This window comes from Jaculus jaculus, chromosome X (genome assembly GCF_020740685.1).
Source record: "Jaculus jaculus isolate mJacJac1 chromosome X, mJacJac1.mat.Y.cur, whole genome shotgun sequence".
NCBI classification, from domain to species: domain Eukaryota; kingdom Metazoa; phylum Chordata; class Mammalia; order Rodentia; family Dipodidae; genus Jaculus; species Jaculus jaculus.
In genome coordinates this window covers 13,408,575-13,430,556 of record NC_059125.1, presented here as the reverse complement: position 1 = coordinate 13,430,556, position 21,982 = coordinate 13,408,575, and the positions used below count along the sequence as shown (strand labels likewise).

At 39.0% G+C, this 21,982-nt stretch overlaps 1 protein-coding gene across 6 annotated transcripts in view; it reads left to right on the top strand.

Moving 5' to 3' along the window:
- Frmpd4 (FERM and PDZ domain containing 4) overlaps nt 1-21,982 on the top strand; it is a 680,790-nt gene that overhangs the window by 427,692 nt on the left and 231,116 nt on the right. For all 6 annotated transcript variants that reach the window (XM_045140765.1, XM_045140764.1, XM_045140766.1 and 3 more), the window contains one exon: nt 10,866-10,982. In XM_045140765.1, the coding sequence (XP_044996700.1) occupies nt 10,866-10,982 (117 nt within the window). The remainder of the gene's footprint in view (nt 1-10,865; nt 10,983-21,982) is intronic.

Genomic DNA, 21,982 nt, shown 5'->3' with positions numbered 1-21,982 from the left:
TGTGTATTTTCAGACTTGTAATACTTCCTCTCTAAAATTTCTCCAGTGATTCCAGAAAGAGTCCATATGGAATTGTATCCTCTTTTCAGCAGCTAATGTTTAGAAAATAACAAAAAATTATAATTACAAAACAATACACATTCCTTATGGGAAATAAATATGTAAAAGCAGAAAGTATTATAAAACAGCTCACTCTTAAAACCCACTATAGGTCCATCTTTGCAGGCTGTACAATATGGTAGAAAGGGATCCCAAATGATGAAGCCTAGGATGGTTTAGAGGACAGAGTTAAAGATGGTAGCATAAATGCAAGTTTAATCATCAGAGAGCAAATGGGACAGAAAAGGTCCTAGGTCTTAAGGGGTGGATATATGTCAGCTGGGGATTAAAGGACACCCTTATACTGATGCTTACAGAAAATGAGCAAGGTGAGCAAGAGGGAGCAGCAAGAACACATTATACCAAGATTGTTTTGAGTATGTTTACAAAGTGAATGATGATGTGCATATTCTTTTTAAAAATTTTATTTATTTGAGAGTGACAGAGAGACACAGAGACAGAAAGAGGCAGAGAGAGAGAGAGAGAGAGAGAGAGAGAGAGAGAGAGAGAGAGAGAGAGAGAGAATGGGCACACCAGGTCCCCCAGCCACTGCAAAGGAACTTCAGACACGTGCGCCCCCTTGTGCATCTGGCTCACATGGGTCCTGGGAATTGAACCTAGAACAGGGGTCCTTAGGCTTCACAGGCAAGTGCTTAACCACTACGCCATCTCTCCAGCCTTGCATATTCTTTTACTTGTCATTTTTGAGTATGTACTTGTGATAGCAATGGTACTCAGCCTTCACCTACACCTTTGGTTTAATGGCTGAATAGTGTACTATTCATGAGTGAGCAATTAATATTTCCCCTGATGTTGAAGTACAGTAAATGACCTTAAACTCCTGATCCTCCTGTCTGTACTACCTGAGTGTAAGGATTACTGGCATATCCCATCATACCTAGTTTTATGTAGTCCTGAGGATGATACCAAGGGTGTTTTGCATACTAGAAAGGTGCTCCACCAACGGAACTACACCCACAGCCTTAATAATTCATTCTTTGGGGGGGGACTAGAGAGATTGATTAATGGTTGAGGCACTTCTCTGCAAGGGCTAAGGACTCAGGTTTAATTCCCTATGTAAGTCAGATACACAAGGTTGTACATGTGTCTGGAGTTAGTTTACAGCGGCTGGAGGCCCTGACATGCCCATTATCGCACTCTATCTGCCTCTTTCACTCTTTCTTTCTCTCTCTCTCAAATAATTAAATAATATAATGAATGCTGTTTTGGTTGTTCTCAGAATTAATATCAGGGTCTTTTATATGCTAAGCAAGTACTCTACTGGTCTGGTCTGTATCCCCAGTTTAATACTAAGCTTGCGCGCGCGCGCGTGTGTGTGTCTGTGTGTGTGTGTGTGTGTGTAGTATATGTGGTGTGGTATAGGTGTATAATATGGCGAGTGTGTGTGATTTATGCATGTGTTTTTACGAAATATATATTCAAATGTCTATTACCGTAGTTCATTTTGAGTCATAATGCATTTCTACTTGACTAAAGTGATCTTATAATTAATATGTGTGGCGGTCTCTGCTTTCATAAGGCTTGGCATTAGTATGTGAAGAAATGTTAAATATTCTTTACTGTGTTTTTATGTCCTCCTTGTTGCAACAGAAGTGAGGTCTCCAAACTGATTGGTGGGAGGCTTCTTCTGTCTGTACAGCGTTGATGTTCTAGTCACCTGAATTGTGTAGTTTCCTTCCAATGTGTCCACCAAAGATTGCTGCTAAGAGGCTACAAGAAGGGGACCCGCTACCTTTTGTATGAAATCAAAATGCATTCACACTGAAGTCTGACTGAAAGGTGACAGTGATGCTTGGAGGTTGAAGACAATACAGAGAAATTCAAGCCATGTGTGTGTGTGCACAGCATGTTTGAGTGAAACCAAAAGACGTTTCAGTCACCTCCAGAAAAGACACTCATGGAGACAATAAATACTGTAGAATGGACCTTCCTTAAAGCCATGTCCAGGACCCTCCTCCAACCCCATTAGCGTTTATCTTCTGTTGTTGATTTCCCTCTCCCCACTCCTCTCCCTTCCTCTCTTGTCCTGTCCTTTTCCTTTTCCTTAACCAAATTTGTATATGTACCTGGAACCTACCTTGACTACCTCCTCCTAGCAAATGGAAACTTCTACTGGGAGCTACCTTGAGGTACCCCCACACTAACAAAATAAGTGAGAAAATGCTTTATAGTTTATAATACCATGTGCAACAATATATCACCTTGGGTTATACTTTAAATAAATTTTGTGACTCCAAAGAAATAAGAATGATCAAATTCTGGGTTGTGGTTTACTTGGTTGGCTTTTCACAGTGCCACTCAATGTTAGAATTGAATAATTGAATAGATAAAGCTTTGGTTTTGACCATATTGGAAAGAGACATGATAATTTATTTCTAAACATAAAGTCTCAAAGGATGCAGGTTCAAGTTGGACACCAGTCCTATACTACTACTAAACATATAAGCAAAGCTATAAGTCTATGTCACTCTTTTCTATGCATGTGTGTGTTCAAGCGTTGGGGGTGCACATGCATATACACTTTTATACATGTGCATGTGAAGACCCAAGGACAATCTTTGTGTCATTCCTCAGGTATTCTGTTCACTTCTTTTTTGTGTGGTTTTAGAAGGTAGAGTCTCTCTCTAGCCCAGGCTGACCTGGAATTCATGGTGCAATATCAGGATGGCCTCAAACTCACAGGGATCCTCCTACTTCTGCCTACTGAGTGTGGGGATTAAAGGCATGCACCACTATGTCCAGCTTCTATTAAATGCTTTCTAAGACCATTTAGGCTAGGTTCGTTGCTGATTAAGCTACAGGGATCCAGCTGTCTCCACCTCCCCAGTTCTAGAACTATAGGCACATGCCACTATGATATGGGTACTAGAGACCAAAAGCAGGTCCTCTATTTGAGGCAAGCACTTTAATATTTGAGCCATCTCGTAAATCCACAAGCCACTCTTTATCTTTTATTTTTAGTTATTTATTTGAGAGTGACAGACACAGAGAAAAAAGAAGGAGAGAGAGAAAATCGCCGTGCCAGGGCTTCCAGCCACTGCAAAAAAACTCCAGACGTGTGTGCCCCTTGTGCATCTGGCTAACATGGGTCCTGGGGAATCAAACCTAGAACCAGGGTCCTTAGGCCTCACAGGCAAGTACTTATCCACTAAGCTATCTCTCCAGCCCCTGCATGCCACTCTTATCATGGCAAAATAAATGTTTTGCAGCTTGGAGTAGAAACACTCATGGTTAAGTCTTTGACACTCTTTTAACTCATTATGTAGCTTAACAGCAATGTTGCTTAGGATTTCATGTAGGCTCTCACTTCCTCCATACCTGTGCCTAGAACAGTCTAGATAAAACACAGTAACTAGCTGGGCATGGTGGTGCACACCTATAATCCCAACACTCGGGACGCAGAGGTAAGAGGAGTGCCTTGAGTTTGAGTCCACCCTGAGACTACATAGTGGATTCCAGGTCAGCCTGGGCTAGAGCAAGACCCCACCTCGAAACATTACACACACACACACACACACACACACACACACACACACACACGCAGTGTCTGCTGAAAGATTCAGTCTCTGAGGCAGGTATGGTAGATCACACCTGTAATCCTAGCACTCAGTAGGCTGAGGAAGGAGCAGTACAAATTGAAAACCAGCCTGAGCATGACAGGTGCCTATAAAACTTGTATTTGGAAAGATGAAGTAGGTGTTTGCCTGGTTCAAGGTCAGCCTGTGCTACATAGTGAGCTCAAGACCACCCAATACTACAGATTAAAATCTTATCTCAAAACACAAATAAATAATTAAATAAAACAATGACAAAAGGAGAGAGAAGGAGGGAAGTTAAATGGGAGAGAGAGGGAGGAGCTAGTATTCCTTCCAAGTAGGCAGTCCTACTGGGCAAGTTATACATTGTCTCTGAGTTTGGTTCTTTATGTTGCAAATAGAAGCAGTAATGCCTTACTAAACTCCCTGTTGCATATGGAGCCAGGTCTATGTGCATCAAAACAAAGGATGCATGTGGACATGCTGTTGAAACTGTGGGGTCAAATACAAAGGCTGTTCTTATTACAATTACACCAGCACTTCAAACACAGCAGACCATTTGACCAGATTTTTATAAATGAGTCAAGCATTCCACTTTAGGGCTTTGCAGACCTCTTTATCTGCAAATCATCACTGTGAACTGATATTATCATTCCTATTTTATACTAAACCCCAGAAAGGCCAAGATACTAAGTGGCAGAGCTTGGATTTTAATTCCTCCTCTCTGATATGAAGATATGTTGTACAAGTGATCATTAGGCTATGAGCAGAAACACTGGAAATGCCTTTATTTATTTATTTTTTTCCTCAGTGAATGCTTATTGTGTACCTACTCTATAGCAGGGGCAGTGCTATGAAGTATAGACTATATTTTCTCAGGACATTTCTATGAACTAGTAAACTGTAATTTCCTATGTCAGCATGATTGCCATTTTACTGGATTATTATTATTATTACTATTGCAAGGGACTGACCTGCTTACCAACACCTGTGGCCTACTCACACTAGATCACAGAACATATCCATTCACCTTCCTCCATTTATAACTACCAAAAAAGTCTCTAGACATTGTTAAATTACTTTGGAGATACAATCATTCCTGTATGAAAAGTGTTGAATTAGAATAACTCAACCATATTGTACTAGTTACTTTTCTCACCAATGAAAAGGAATGCCTGAACAAAATAATTTCAGAAAGGAATAGTTTATTTCAGCTTCCAGCTTGAAAGAATACAGTCTGTCATGATGGGGAAGGCATGGAGGCAAATGCGTGAGGTAGCTGAGGAGGGAAGGAGAAGAAGAGAGAGATGGGAGAGAGAGAGGGAGAGGGAGATACTTAGTGTTGTTTGTTTTCTATTCTTTTATGATAATTAAGATCCCGGAGCATGGAAAGTATCACCCACACTCAACATGGGTCTTCCAACCTCAATTATACTAATCTAGAAACTTCCCAGAGACACTGCATAAGTCAACTTCGCATTCCTGGGACAATAAGTTTAAGGGAGGAAAGATTTATTTTAGTTTAGTTCTATAGGGTAGAATCCATCATGGCTGAGAAACTGTGACAGGAACAGGAACCCAGCAACACATGGTCATATTAACATGGAGGTACTAGAGAGAATGCTCAGCTATCTTCCTCCTTTTTACAGTCTAGGGTCCCCCAACTCATAAAATGGCACAATTCACAGCTAAGCAGTTAGGTTGGGTCTTCTCACCTCAATTAATCTTATCTAGAAAACTCCTAACAGAAATGTCAAGAGATTCATTGCCATGATGAATCTAAATCCTGTCAAGTTGACACCAGTTATTTCTTCAACACACATACACAAAGATTTGTCTCCTTGGTGATTCTAGATCTTGTCAAGCTCATGGTAGAGATTACTCATCACACATATAGACAATGCAAAGAAGGGAGAGTTTCATTTTCGCAGGGTGACACATCTTGTAAGTGGTATAATTTGAATCTATCTAACTCAGGACTTCAGAATCTTATCTCAGAATTCCTCACCCTTGAAGCACAGCTCCTTCTGATGCTGAGTTGTTTACGGAAACTCAGGATTCTAGTGGTTTCTTAGAGCCTACCTTCTCCTAGGATAGATGGGCTGGCTATCAAGATTTGGTTCAATGCCTAGAAGCAGGCATACAGTAGGAAAGCATAGGTAACTTCTGCCAGTACTTCAACACAAATAGTTCTGCAAGTTTGCCTGTGCCATTCATAGGTGCTCTCTTTTCACATGAAGTCCGAAGGTCTTTTTGTGTGGGTTTGCTTCAATCTGCTGCAAACAATAGACGAGTGAAGCTCAAAGTTGCAAAGCAGTTCAGTAAGTCGTCGGGAGTTTCTGGGGTGATTTAAATAGCGCTGACAATGTAGGTCGCTATTTTTAAAGCTGAGGTAAGTGTTTGAAAGTGGTTCACACAGCCATGATCTCAGATAGGAGTCACAGAAATCAGAATTGCAAGGACTCTTAAGGCTTTGCCCAAGAAAAGCAAAAATGGGCCCCGTGTGCTATGGATCACAGAGTTTATGGTCAAAACTTTCTGATCTTTTCTTCTGCATTGAAAGTGGCTGAGTTCATCAACTTTTAACCTTAGGGGAAAGAGTGACTGCTTGTTTCACCCCCTTCTACCCTTCCTCTGGTCAGACGTGAAAGAAAAAAAAAATGACCAAGCTTTGTATTCTCTTTCTAAACAAGGATGAATTATAATTATTTATACTTGTACAACCACCCACAGTTCTATATTATTTTTAGGACATTGTGTGCCAAACATTATATTAAACTATATAGTAAACATACTCAATAGTCTCCTAATGTTCTGAGTCTCTTTTCTTACCATATTATAGAGGAGTTACAGATCCCCAAGAGCTTATTATGCAGATCAAGTAACTTGCTTAAGCTTAGAGAAAGAAATAGAGGAGAGTCTGACCCCAACTTGGTGGTTCATAAATTTGAGTGAGTATCAGCGTGGCTGAAATACATGAGATCCTAAACAATGTTTATGTAAATTTTGAATTAATTGATAGCCCTGCATCTGGCAATTCCTTGTAAATGATATTAGTGGGGATAACCTGTAATACCATCTGCAGCAGCACTGGGCAGCTGGGTGGAGTTCCTGAGCTGTCAAGAGGAATCTTCAGGTTAATAAGTCCTTACACAAGAAATCAAAACCTCTTTCAAAGAGGAGATATTTAATGATGGCCCCTTGGTGCCTGGGATTGTGCACAATGAAGAATGGACTCATTCTTCAAAGGGTGCGGTGAGGGCATATCTGTGTTTATACAAGTCCACTTCTTAACATTCTATGTTGAGTCAGACATGGTGGCTCACACCTGTCATCCCAATACTCATAAGGCTTTAAGTTCAGGACCAGTCTAGACTATGAGACTACACAGTAAGTTCCAGGCTATCCTTCCCTGCAGTGTGAAATCCAATCTCAAGACACAAATAAAAATTTCTGTCCAGAAGATATTGTGTCAGCAGTGATAAGATAGGAGTTGCTATTTTTTTTGGGGGGGTGATAGTGGATAGTTTGGTGTACACTAAATGTTGCCAGTAGGGAAAGGATATCCCAAGAGCATCTGTTCAGCAAGCAAAGAGTACACAATTGTAAAGCTGAAATGTGTTGAGGCTGTACAGAATCATACTACATAGACTCAAAAGGCAATCTCTTCCATTGTTGACTTTTATCAGAGACTGTCAAGGATAATATAGCAATTATGTTTTTTGGGCTGGGACAATTCATCACACCAGAAGTATATTATGGGAGTAAAGAACTTATTCCAGGCTTAAAATTTTGAGGGAAAGTTTCTTCATGGTGGAGAAAGCATGATAACAGCTCACATCTTCATATATTTGTAACATGGAGAGAGAGAGAGAACATCCCAAGAAAGCTAGCTCTGAGCCTGGTGGGCTGGACTATCAGCCACAAGGTCTGCACCCAGTGACACACCTCCTCCATACAGCTCCTTCAGCATGGCTCCACCAGCTGGGGACTAAGTAGCAAGCTTAATCACAAACACATGAGGTAATGTGGGGGGGGGCATTTTATATTCAAACCCCTACAGATGGTTTGAATACAATACTCCACTTTAAGAGTATATGTTGCTTGCGTCTACTTACACTTTGAGTTTTCTCACTCATATGTAGGCCTTCCATATCCATGTATTTCAGGCCAACTCATTAACAAGCAGAGATATATAGTCATATCTGATATTAATTCTTCAACCATTTGTTTTCTGTCAGCTGATGTCTCTTGACCTAGAGAAGGAGATTTCATACTTTGTGTTTCCAGTGTGCTCACATTTGATGCTTTAGGAAAAGAGGATTTACATGAAAACATTGAAGAACTGTTGTCTGCTACTACCTACGCCAGACAGAATATAGTATATAATAAAATTCAGAAAATAAAATAAAATCTGGGCTTCCTCCAGCAAGTAATTAGAATGTTTTTTGTTTGTTTGTTTGTTTGTTTTTTACATGCAAATCATACCAGGAAGTTTGTGTCTTTCCTTTAGTGATTACGATTTCATATGAAGGTAAAATAAAATGAAACCTGGTTTCTGCCCCTTTGAAGAAGGGGGTTAACTTTAATATAGCATATAATGTAAGAATCTAGAATAAATTGTTAAATCCTCTACTCAAGCCTCTGTCCAAGCCCAAGAACATTTTTGTGCCATTTCTACATCAACTAATGATTTGAGGAAATTTTTAAATAACAGAATAGACAGTATTCGTGCCTTTAATAATTTGTTTTCTTTGTCCCACATTAGAAAGCTTTCCAAATGAGTTCCCTGCTACACATGAAGAAAATTGTGTGGATTTTTTGTTGTTGTTGTTGTTGTTTGGTTTTTATAGTACATCAGGGTGGCGAATTCATGTGTTCTCTCACTACAGGGAAATAGCACATTAAAAATATAAAATAAAACCACCAGAGGAAATTGCCACTGCTGACATTTGTACAAGCAAGAGGAACAAAAGAGGTGGCCCTGTCTTTTCTTTTAAAAGCCAGTGGGGCAAGAAATGGTCCTACAGTGGCATTCTTTATTTACCAGACCTGCATTAAGCTTACAGAACACTTTTGATCACCACTGTTAACGGAGGAGGTAGCAAAACTGAAAGTAAATTAAAGAACAGCAACAGATGGGGTCAAAAATATTCCAAATCACTTCCTCTGTTGGTGCAAAGTTAGAGGAGATGGGCTTGCATCTCTATTGAAGTCTTTGATTGTGGTCAGAACAATGTATTGATAAGGCAAGGGCATTGGGGAGGGAAGCTGCCTAGAAACTAGACTCCAAACACAGAGGTTGAGACCCATGCTTTGGAAATTTGCCATGAAACAGACAAGGCTGTACATATAACATCTGGGCGAGGAGGCAGGTGGCAATGGTCATCCGTGCCCTGACACACACACTAGCCAGATCAGCACTTTCAACATTCACATGGCAAGCAAGGAACTTCTTTCTCATTATAAAGGGCATTCCTGAGCCTTTTGAAACTGAATCCATGCAAATATCATCACCACTCTCTCCTTTTCCATTTGGTGGTACCAATCTGGAATTTGAAGATACTAAATGATCTCCTTGGTTGACTATCAAGTGAGTGTCTTCTGAAGTGGGTGAACCAAGAAACAAGGGATAGAGGTTGAAACTCAAATGGTGTCACGTGCTTCCCTTCAATCAGAGGGATAAGCACTGAAGAAGATCTGGGCATTTATGGAAAAGAAGGATTAAGAGTCTAGGCCAAGATTTAATGATGGGTCTAACAACTGACTTCAGGATGCTAGTTATTGGTTGCTACTGTGCAAAGCACGCTGTTATAACTGCTTGTCAGGAAGGGTTACTTCCCATGCTCTTAAAAATACAGACATGTAGACAACTCCCTTTAACCTTTCTTTTTGCTGATATATCAAATTTAAGTTGGTATCAAATTTAATATGAAATGTAAAGATTGGAAAAAATAATGTGCAGGTAGATGAGTGTTATAAATTAAAATTGAGGGGTTGTCTAAGATTTTGTTGTTCTTTCTTTGCCAGAAGTATGGTTCATATGAGGACAAATTTTGTATTTTGTTCACTGGAAAACAAGAAACCACCTCATTTTTTCCTTAGGAGCATTAACCAAAATTTATCTTCGTATGTGTTTAGATGACAGTATGAAATATATGTATATGCCTAATGTCTGACCTCAGGCATGCATTGTGAGGTGGAAACTGTGGAACTTTTATTCAAAACTGGTTATTTTGTTCTCAAAAAAATTACTTGGCCTTACTAACCCATTGTTTCTTTTTCTGTGATATATGTTAGTATACTTATTTCATCCAGGTCATATGGAAAATAAGGAGACCCTATATATAAAATGCCTAACAAGGTGTCTGATGCATACAAATTATTTAAAACTACTCATTCAATCAGTTGAGTAGGAATGTCCAACCCAACACCTGTAGGCCTTATTTGATCCAGGATAGCTATGAATGCAGCTTAACAATAAATTTCAACTTATTTAAAATGTTTTCAGTTTGGGAGATGACTCATTTGATAATGCCCTTGCCATTAAAACATAAGTACATAAGTTTGGCTCCCCAGCACCCATGTAGAAAGATGAACACTGTAACAGAGTTCGATAATCCCAGTGTATGTATGGAAAGACAGGAAACAAAGACAGAAGAAGCTCCTGGAAGATTGTTGGCCAGCAGGCCTGAGAAATGCAGAGGTGAACAATAAGAGATCCTGCCTCAAATAAAGTGAAATGAAAAGACCAACATCTGTCATTATCCTCTGACTTCCAAAGTCTCATTCATGCTATGAAACACACTCATGCACCCATACTTCCTTCCTCTCTCTTTTTCTCTCCTCCTCTTTCTTTCTCTCTCTCCCTGTCTCTCTTTCTCGAACACACATAAACATATGCATACCTACACACAAAAATTATGAGTTTTGTGATTTTTATTTTTGTATCTTGATTATGAGGTTCTAGAACATTTTAGATGGCAATGTTGTGTCACATGGTCATGTAAAGTAAATACATGTATGCTCTTCCAACCCAGAGGCCAACCTTAATGTGTGGTCCAAGGCAATAATTCTTCATCCACTGTGGCCCTTAGAAGCCAAGAGGTTGGACATCCTTCTACAGGAATAAACCCTGTGCCTTATACAATGTCTAGAAGGAATTTTCAAGACTCTGGTGTGATGATGCTATCTTTGTTTGTTTTCCAGCCATAGGACGAAGTCTTCAGGCTGGCCGCCTCCATCAGGAACCTGGGGCTTGAACCAGGTGCCACCCTATGGATGGGAGATGATGACAAACCGAGATGGGCGTGACTACTTCATCAAGTAGGTTAAAAAGATGACATTGGATGGCTATTGCACTTACTGATTAGCTTTGCTTAGGAGAAAGCATATGCTCAAAGTAGGACTGTGGGCAGCTTGATTTCTCATCTTTCCATACCTTGCAACACTGATCTTGCTTTGTTCTTGGGCAGGCACCATCTTTGAATGACAAGTCCCTACATATACAACAATCCTAGCTCATAGCCAAATCTCTGTTATTAAATGTTAGTGCTATTATATTCATTGTCTGAGAATAATGAGTAAAATTTGACATGACAAAGGGCCATTTAAAAAGTTTTCTACAAATAGCTAAGAATATTAATGCATCATCAGGATAAGGAAAATCCAATAAGATGTTGTATATGGTACATGTTTTACTGTAAATTTTTCATACTAACAATGCTTTAAGTTTTAGATTTTTCAGTAACCTATTTTTAATTGTGTTATGTGGATCTACATCATGAATTTTTTTGTTAGCCCCTTTAGGTATACAATTTGGTAACATCCCATGATGTTGCTATTTTCCATTATTCATTTCCAGGACTTTTGTATCATCCCCCAAAGAAATTTTGTACACAACAATAAGTATCTATTCCTGTTTCCTCTCTCCTAATAACCATTTGTCTATTTTCTGTTTTTGTGTATTTGCTCATTCTAAACAGTTGATGTAAGTATAATCATATAAGATCTATCCTAATATCTGCCTAACTTCATTTTTCATAATGATGTCAAGGTTTATATGTATATATAAAGTATATATGTTATAGTATAGGTCAGAGTTACACTTTTTTTTTTTTTCTTTTTCGAAGTATAGTCTCACTCCAGCCCGGGATGAGCTGGAACTTACTCTGTAGTCCTAAGCTGCCCTCAAACTCACAGCAAACCTCCTACCTCTGCCTCCTGAGGGCGTGGATTAAGGTGTGTGGCACCGTACCCATTATTGAGGGACACACTTTTAATACTGAATAATATTTGATTGAATATGTATATCACATTTGTTTAGTCATCTATCTGTTGGAGGACACTTATGTTCCTTATATATCTAGAATATTGAACAGAAGTGTTATGAACATTAGTGTTCATGTTTCATTTTGGGAGCAGTGGGTATAGCTCAATGGTAGCAATCTTGCTTGGCATGCGGCTTGAAGCCCCATTGAGACTGACAGACAGTCAGACAATCAGAATGTGTATCTACTTATTTCCCATTTTGGCTTGTTTGCATATACACCTAGGATTGGAATGGCAGGGGCCATATGAAATTTATAGGTCAAGGTTAATTTCTATGGTTCCATTGTTAGGAAACCATCAAAATGGCTTTCTGGTTGGCTGTAGTGCTCTGGATTTTTGTAGTTTTATGAGAAGAGCATTTAGGTTCCATTTCTCAAAACAGCAAGATTTCAGCCTGCTTTGTTCTCCAACCTAAGTAAAATATTCTTAATTACAAGAAATTAGTGAAATAGTTTTAAAACCAGGAAGCACAGTTGGCTGGAGCCCAGTTGTAATTGGAGAGAAATTAAAAAAAAAAAAAAAACACTCTTTTCCTATGACAAGCTGCCTTCTTTGTTCCCACCAAGCTGTCTGTGGACTGATTAGCAAACAAGATTACTATGATAGGGGAAATCATTTTTATATAAAACATTTATGTAGATTGTTTTGGTATCCTGCATTACCTACATCAGCCCAGGTGAATATGCTGGGAAGCATTCAGGGGGAAATCCTATATGATTATTGTGGGGTACATGTCCCAGAATAGATCGATTTTATGTCTTTCTGGTTGCCTTAAAATTATCTGTTGTTAAAGACAATGCCAGAAGTGCCTTCTCCTTTTTTGGGCTGTGTTCACGGAGAAGTAAGCATGGAAGTGCCAGTTGATGCCTAAGCTCTTATAAGACTCAATGACTGGTAGATGTGAGTTTTCAAAAATCCCTATAGATGTTCAATTGAAAGATGCTCAGATAGATTTCTCTTTGGGAGAAGAGGTTTATGAAAGGACTATAAAAGAGCATGGAAGGGTCTTGAAGCCAGAGAGAGAGAGCTTTGGTCATAAGAAACAAAGAAAGATGCCCCATTTTCCAAATTTCTGTGGGGCAAATAGTGTGTCTGGGCAAAGACTATGTGAGAGAATTCACTATGAAGACAATGGAGGAGAGAGTGGGGGATGAAGAACACTTCTGGTCTTTCAAGGTATCTAAGATGGAGGGATGCTGTTCTGTTGGCTCTTTTACCCTGCTCTTTCAGGTTATCTTTTGGTCAGGAAGGTGCTAGATAAGAGAGTACAGTTATTCAAGGTTTTCCTGGCTAGGACAACATCTAGCCTCTTAAAGCCATTGCACCTATGTTCTCACAGTAGAAAGACACCAACAGTGTGGCTTATATCCCAGAGTTTGAATTGTTTATTTCATACAGTTTGTCCAAATTCTTTCTGTTTTCAATTAAGCCAATTGTTGATATTGTATTATTCCATGCATTTTATAATGTGACTATGAATGTGTGCAATTGACTCAGTTACAATGACTTGGATGCTTGCAATGAAAACTAAAAAAAAAAAAAAAAAAAAAAAAAAAATCTGCCAAAGAAATGCAAGTTTTAAGAAATGGACTATGAATTTAGGAAGGCATGTTTTAGACTTTACTAATTAATATATATATATATATTTTTTTCTTTCCCCCTGGTTGGATTTGGGATTCCTGGGCATTCTATCAATAGATAGGAACACAAACTAAGTCACCTGGAAACGCCAGTAGGTACTGATTCCAGGATCTACCATTATTATCACTGACATGTCAGTTTAAGATTCATAGAAGTCTATTACCAGCCATTTTTAAACATAAGTGCAGATGATGTTTCCAAAGTGTGCTGTCCAAGTTAAATTTACAAGGTGCACATGTAAGCCACATGCAAAAAGTGGAGCAAGCATCTGTTGTTTGTAGTAGCAAGAGGCCTTGCCACAGCCATGCATGTGCATACGCACACACACACACATTGTTAAAAAGTCTTCCTTAGATAAAATTGCCTTCACAGCATTTTGCGCTAATTACTGAATGATGAGTTATAAAACCAAAACCACCAATATCAGATATACAAATTTGTGTGACTTTTTTTTTCTTTAAATGTAAGTTTCTAACATGCTCTCGGAAAGTTTTGAGATGTCTAGAACTGTACCTCTTTGGAAAGCCTTATTCTTTCTCTATCACTAATGAATTTTATAAGTAATGAGAATCATTCTACCTACTGAGTAATGTCCATTACAAAGGTACTGTATTTAACAGAATTTCTGGCGAGCCCAAGTTTAGAGTACAGATTATGTCTGTGCTCATTAGTTTTAAAAGTTAAAAGGACAATTTGAAAACTAATCTATACTTTTTATTTAGTTCCTTTGCATTTAATTATTTACTTGTTTACATATTCTTTTGGGACGAACTTAGGATGTTTCTTTCTTCAATCCTGTCTTGCAATACAAATGAAATCCATATCAGACAATTATTTTGAATGGAGAAAAAAAGTATTTCTGACTGATGGGGGGAATTAGGGTTGATTGTGCAAATTCACAGTATAATAGCAAAATAATGAAAGAATTGTATTATTATGAGTCTTTCAGGGCATGGTCTGGGATAGTTCAAAATATGTGCAAATTTCATCAGCCCCTAGTTAGCTCTCATTATTTAGGATAGGGCTGATAACATGTTTTCTGTAGGGAATTAATTACTCATCCTTATTGGGTTAGGAAATGAAGAACATGAGTATACACATGCTAATGTACATTTGTGTGATTGACATTACAGGGTTTGCACAGTAGGGAATCACAGCCTCACCTGCACATTGGGATAGCTTAAGAAGTAAAATCCTGGTGTCTGAGTTGACGTTGGTGCTTGAAACTGAACAGCATGAGCCCCCCGGTGGGTGTGCTCTGAAGCTCTTCTGTGTGTGTCATCTCATTTATTTGCCCTCAACACAGGAACATTCATTCCCATCATCCAGATCGTAAAACTCAGACCAATGAAGTGGTTGTTTCGAAGTTACACATGTATGCTGAGCTATAAGTACTGCATTGTTCAGCTATGCCAGAAAGAGTCCCCATTTAGAAAGCACAGTATTCATTGATATGCTTAGACAAATCTGAAATGCAGACTTTTTGGCGGTTCTAGGGCCATGAACCCATAGCCCCATGCATGCAAGATAAGCACTGTACCACTGAGCTACCCTCCAAACCTGAAGTATAGTATTTTGAAGAACAGAGAACATTGTTTAAGAATCATGACAAGCTGGGTGTGGTTGTGCACTCTTGCAATACCAGCATTTGGGAAGTGAAGGCAGGGGGATTAGGAATTTAAGGTGAGCCTGTACTACATGAGACCCTGCCTCAAAACAAAGCAAACAAACAACTTAAGAAACATGACAAGAGAAAAATAAAAGTTTTGTTTCTCAGTTCTTATTCTTACCACTTAGAAGAGAGAAGAGAGCATGAGAAAGGAGCGAGAGATGTGAGAAGAAAAAAAGCACAAGGAAGAAAAGAGACATAGGGAAAGGTGTCCTGGTAAGAAAGCAATGGATGGAAAGATGAATGAAATAAGATATTCTGAGATTATAAAATTATAGTAATTATAATAACAGCATGACTGAATAATTAGTATACTTGGGCATGGATATTAAAACACATATAATTTTGTATAAATATAGATATAGAGATATAGACATACATATAGAAGGATATAACATGCAGATGTTGGTTCAGATATAGATGAGTATAGAATATAGATGTAGATGATAAATAGCTCAGTTACTATATGATCACATTCACATAGAAGAATGTTGTCTTGTGGTACTGTTCTGATAGCACCTCTTTTTCTCTTGTATCTTGGCTTGGCTCAAACAAGATAAGTCAATATAAATAAAACACTGCCAAAGAGAGAAAGAATGGGCGCTCTAGTACCTCCAACCCTTGCAAAGGAGCTCCAGGCACATGCATCACCTTGCTTATCTGCCTTGGGTGGGTCCTGGGGAATTGAATCTGGGTCTTTTGGCTTTGCAAGTAAGTACCTTAATGCTTAAGCAATCTCTACAGCTCTGGGGTGATTTTTCTAAGTGTAAATTTGACTGTTCTTTTTGTTCTTGTCTTCTGACTTCCTGGCCACATTTATCTTGTATATATGAAACCGGTCTCTTTGTATTGGATAAGCCACAGCATCCTGTGATCCTACCACCAGTTTCCACAATGAGCAATTAAACTGCACTGCTACCTCCTAAATGTAGTAGAATTCAATACTGAACCTTGAATATCGAAGTTTGGTAATGGGATATGGAAACCTTCATTTGGTTCTCCAGTATGGACTTGACCTAACTTGGAAATAGTTAAGCTATGTTCATCTGTCAATGTCTTGACTGGACAAGGGAAAATGTATTGTTTGGCTCCACTCTCTCTAAGAGAGTCTTTTCTGAATCACTAAAGGTAGTTTGTGTATTCTCCCCCATTTCTCAACATCCACAGCAGAACCCAGCCAAGTCAAGGAGATAGGATTACTTTATCATGAAATCAAATATAGACAAGTGGGTTAGAGAGATAGCTTAGTGGTTAAGGCACTTGCCTGTGAAACCTAAAACCTCATGTAAGAATCTCCAGGTCCCATATAAGCTAGATGCACAGTGACACAAACACGCAATGTCACACATGCACAAAAGGGGGCGCATGGAAGTTCTTTTGCAGCAGCTGAAGGCTCTGGCGTGCCCATTTTCTCACTTTCTCTGCTTCCCCACTTCTGCCTGTTCCTGTCTCTCTCAAACAAAAGAAATAGACAAGCTTCATGTCATCTTCTTGACTGTACTCTAGAACATTTCCTGGTTGAATTCAAATAGACCAAGAAGGGAAGAAGAAATCGATTGTCTTTAAAGAGTATTTGATACCTTACAATTATTATTATAGCATGTTTGACTTGATAGTTATTTTTCCTCCAAGGTATCAGAAGATTCTTGATTTTTTTATGAACCTCTTTCTCTGTTACTCTGTGATAAATTCCTTCTGCTTTTCTCTCTATAAAAATTATTTTAAAATCTCAAGAAGGAAGTTACAAATTTGGATATGAATATTGTAGTTGTCCTGCCATTCTGTGATTTTTTTTAACTTGAAGCAGACATTAATTTTCTATTTTATCACACCTACATGTTTAACACATACCCAACAAAGGCCAAAAGAATCTGAGAGATTGCCCAAGTAGTCATTCTCTATTTCTGGTAATAAAATGCTGGAGGTCTCAGTAGAAATTAAAAGTTGTGTCCATGAAGGGGATAAAGAGATCTGTTGGGGGTAGGTCATTCTGTTATTTTGTGAAGTTTAAAAATATCCAAGAGAGGTAGAAGAGAGGAAGTGCAGTTCTTCTTTTCAATGAAGAATTCTGAAATAGAATATCCTGTTTCCAAGCATGCACAGTGAGTTCTGCAGGAAAAGTTGATAATTGCTTCATGGCAAGAACAAATGCTATCCCATTCAACAAGTTCCTTAGAATTTCAAGCACCAGTGATGAAGAAGGAGGCATATTGTAATTTTTGGAATGGTGGGAACAAAGTAAACACAATAGTGTCAGTGTGTGAAATGAAAAATTGATTATGTCCCTTCAATGCAAATGCTTCCCAGGCTGACATTAGGGCAGTTTATTCCCTTCCTTGGAGCAGATTTGTTTTCTTTTGAATCTGACAAAGCACCTATCTGCTGAGATAATAATTGCTGTTCACAGCTGGAAGGCAGGTTTGCCCAACTGGATGGAAGATCTTTTAACAGGAAGGCTCAAAACTGACATTCTCATTCTAGCTCTAAATTGGCATAAAACACCAGGAACTGTACTCAGCAGACTTTTGTAGCTCAGACACTTCCATTTCTTCTTAAAATTTTTCTGGGTTACTTGACACAACCTTCACTGGAGTACTAATGCTGGGAAATACTGAGCTTCCTTATCTAACAGACCACAGGATCTGGGATTTTTATTATCTAATTTTCCCCAAGCCACTTGACCACAGTGGAGTTAGGAATACATGTTTGGGCTCAGCATAGGGCAACAGGTTAGTGCATGCTCTGGGTCACCTCTGTTCATCTCCTGTGCTAGCAGTAGCCCTAGGAATCTACATGAGGTGGCTGGCCAAGTCCATTTGGCTGACCAAGCTGTGAGAAGAAGAAACACCCGGAGGATCAGGTTTCTATCACATCCTGTAATTGAAAACCTAGCTTGAGGCTGCCTTCCACCCTTGATTCTTTTGCATCGCCTTTGAACTACTTTTTTTTTCTTTTCTGAATTGAGCCAAACCTTGCAGAGAGCAATTTTGATGCCATGGCCTAAGGACTCCACAGAGGCAAAAATTCTGGCCTGTGCCAAGTGTCAAATGGTAGTGGTGGCAGGCAGCAGGAATTGTGGGGGATGTAGGTAAATAAATTGGCTATACTTAAGAGAACACACAATCACTTTTGTAGTAGGCATTTTCCCCTTCATTGTCTGTCTTATTGCATAAGCCTGAATGAAGTCATGCTTTTATGACCACTGTTGGGCAAAGAGCCTCTTCAGTTGGAAGGATGAGAGATGGTCGTGTATATTTTGTACCAGTGGACACTGAGCTCAAGCTGAGTCAGGGGTTGGCCATGTCCCACAGTTTCATGGGCAAGCTACTCAGCTTTTCCAGTGGAACAACCATAGCAGTTCACCCTGAGAAAGTTGGGAGAGGTCTCTCAAAGAACACAGTTCAATATTTGTTTAAAAGATTTATTGATTTGCACATGTGTATGCCTATGTGTGTACGTGTGTGCATGGCTGTGTATGCGTATGGATGTGCTGCCACAAATGAATGCCTGTTTGGCTTTATGTAGGTGCTGGGGAATTGAACCCTGACCAGAAGGTTTTTCAAGCAAACTCCTTTAACCACTTAGCCATCTCCCTAACCCCAAAGCAGTTCAATATTAAAGGATGGCACTGAGTTTACAGGTGTGACTTTGGGGAAATCTGTTACAAAATAAAAACGCAGACCTCTTATTCAGAATTAAATTACAAGTGCTGGTAAAAGGAATACAATAAAAAAGCCTTTATCCATATTTATTTGTTGCCTATCAACGGGTACTGGAAAATTTGTTTTCTTATGCATGTTATATGTATGTGTATATGCACTGGAAGCCAGAGAACAACCAAGGATGTCATCTTTAGAAACATCCTTTTCCTTGGAGACAGGGTAACTGGGGTTCAGTTGAGCTAGACTAATTGACCAGTAAGCCTCATGGATCCAACTATCTCTGTCTTCACAGCGCTGGCATTACAGGTTAGGCACGGCATGTTTACATGCATTATGGGGATCAAACTCAGATTAGCATGCTTGCAGGACAAACACTTTACCAACTGGGCTATTGCTCCAGCCCCTATAGTGCAGGAGTATTTTTTTATTTGCTATTTAGTGCTGTTCTAAGTAAGAAAAGGAATTTTAACTTTTTGCATGAATTTTATCTAGCATGCTTATGTTATGTGATGCAAGTTAAAGGGACAAATATAAAAGTATTTGACTGACCTGTGCAGTCACTGAAATTATATAATTTGTGTTTCATGGTTCATATGTAGGATAGTAGAAATGCTACACAAAACTAAGTAGTCTTTATTCTCAGATTTTAATATTCATTTATTTATTTATTTTACAGAGAGAAATAGGGAGGGAGAGAGAGAGAGAGAGAGAGAGAGAGAGAGAGAGAGAGAGAGAGAGAGAGAGAGAGAGAGAGAGACTGGGCATTCCAGGACCTCTAGCTGCTGCAAACTAACTCCAGATACATGTGCGATCTTATGAATCTGGCTTATGTGGATCATAGGGAATTGAACCTGGGTCCTTTTGCTTTGCAGGCAACACCTTAACCATGATGCAATCCCTCCTGCCCCAGATTCTACATTCTTGATATTTTTTTGAGACAGGATTTTGCCTTTTCTCTCAGGCTCATCTCAAACTTGTGGCAATTATCTTGCCTCAGCCTCCTAAATACTGATTACAAGCATGCCCTGCCACACTAACCTTTGATTTCCCTTGTGGATGTGAGCACATTCTGCCTTCAGCTTGACAATATGTAAGGAAAATCAGAAAAGAGAAGGTATAGGAACCAGGGACTGCTCTTTCTTTTCTTTTTATTCTGTGTTGTCATACCCTATGTAAGCAATCGACAAATCCAAGGAAGTACATGATTAGAAAAGCTTCTGACAGGATTCCTTGCTTGCCCATGTTTCTGGGAAGGCCACATGTGTTGAAAGTGAATTGGACTTCAGTCCTCCCTTTCACCTCAATTCATGACTTTTTAAGATAATCAGTTTTGTATGGTTGTCTCAATAATGGCTTGGCAAAGATCAAAAAAGTTTCCAGATATTAGTTTATTCTTCATGAGCTGTGAAGGCTGATGGTTTTTCTCATCAAAAGATTTACTTTTCTCCTCATGCTTCACATTGAATCCTGTAGTCCAGGTCAGTGAATGTCTTCTGTCAGAAGTTATACATAGATTTTGAAGTCATGTGTTCTATTGTGACACAACACAATGGTTCCTCTGCTGTTGCAGTATTTAAAAGCGGTCCCAAGAAGTTATAAGTAAATGGATTTGGTGTATACTAATAAAACTTTATAAAGACAGACATGGGCTAGAGTACTTTGCTGACTCTGCTCTAGAGCACTCTGAATTTGAGCCATTCTCATAGTTTTAACTCACTAATTTATAAATCTTCAAAACACTCCCTTGCATAGGGAGCTACTTCGGAGGAGGTAAGGAAAAGATTGGTAAAGCGATTCTTATTGGTTTGAAGGAAACTACAAATGTATCTACTGTTTGTTCTTACATACCTCTGATACCTGTGAGGCATCTCCAAAGAGCATTCTATAGTAAGACCATTATCACAACCCAGCAAAGGACTAGAACTTATAATATGCAACAGCCATTGTTTCTCTCTTGTGGGGGTACTCAATGGAGGAAATCTGTTGATCATGAAGTTTGAAGCTACACCCCACCTCTAACTAGCACCTTTGTGGGAGGGTGATGGAAGGGCAGGAAATGATAGCAAGGGTGCAGCCCAATTACAATGGAATGCTGAAGTCAACTGCAAATAATTATTAGGGAGGTGAAATTACATAGCAACTTCCTCTTACTAATGGTCTACAGAGAAACAGCCCCATTGTACTTTCAAAAAGTTAATTGTCCATGGTGTTTTGAAGAAATTCTGCTTGTTACCCACATGGAATTTTCTAAAGTTGCTGCACAAAGGTCCCCAGCTCATTTTTGGTGATGTTTTATTCCAGGCTGTTCTTTGAGCTTTCATGATACCATCCCCTTTCTTTTGTGCTGAGCTCATTGAGCTCTCAGGGTTCTTCAGCTGGTTCTTTTTCAGTTCAACATTCAAATTTTATTTCACACATTATCAAGTTTACTTTCCTACGTAAAACAACAAGAAAGTAAAGAATGTAACTATTTTGATATTTGATTTGGGGTCCAAAAATTACGAGAATATCATCAGTACTTGCCTATAGTACATTAAGAAGATTCATGAGAATCAGTTTGCACTGCCTAGAATATTCTCTCTGCGGTAGCATGTGGCCAAAAGTATTTGTTATGGGCTAAGGAGATAGCTCAGACAGTAAAATGTATGGCTTGCAAGCATGAGGACTAGAGTACAATCCCCAACATCTATATAAAAATAAAATCTAGAAGTGGTGGCTCACTTACTACCCCAGAGCTGGGAAAGTAGATTTATGAGTCTTACTGGCCAGCAAGTTTAATCTAATTGGCATGTTCCATGTCAGGAAGAAACCCTGTCTTAGAAAGAAAAAGCTGAACACACAATGAGGAATGACACCTGAAGTTGTCTTCCAGCCTCTATAGGCAGTCAGACTTATATGATTGCCCCTCACACATACAAACAAATTATTGGTTAAATAGATGTTTGTGTGGACATATGCTTGAGTAGATGAATAGATGGATGGATGCCCATTTCTGGAACATTATATTCTATAGTTCTTTATGT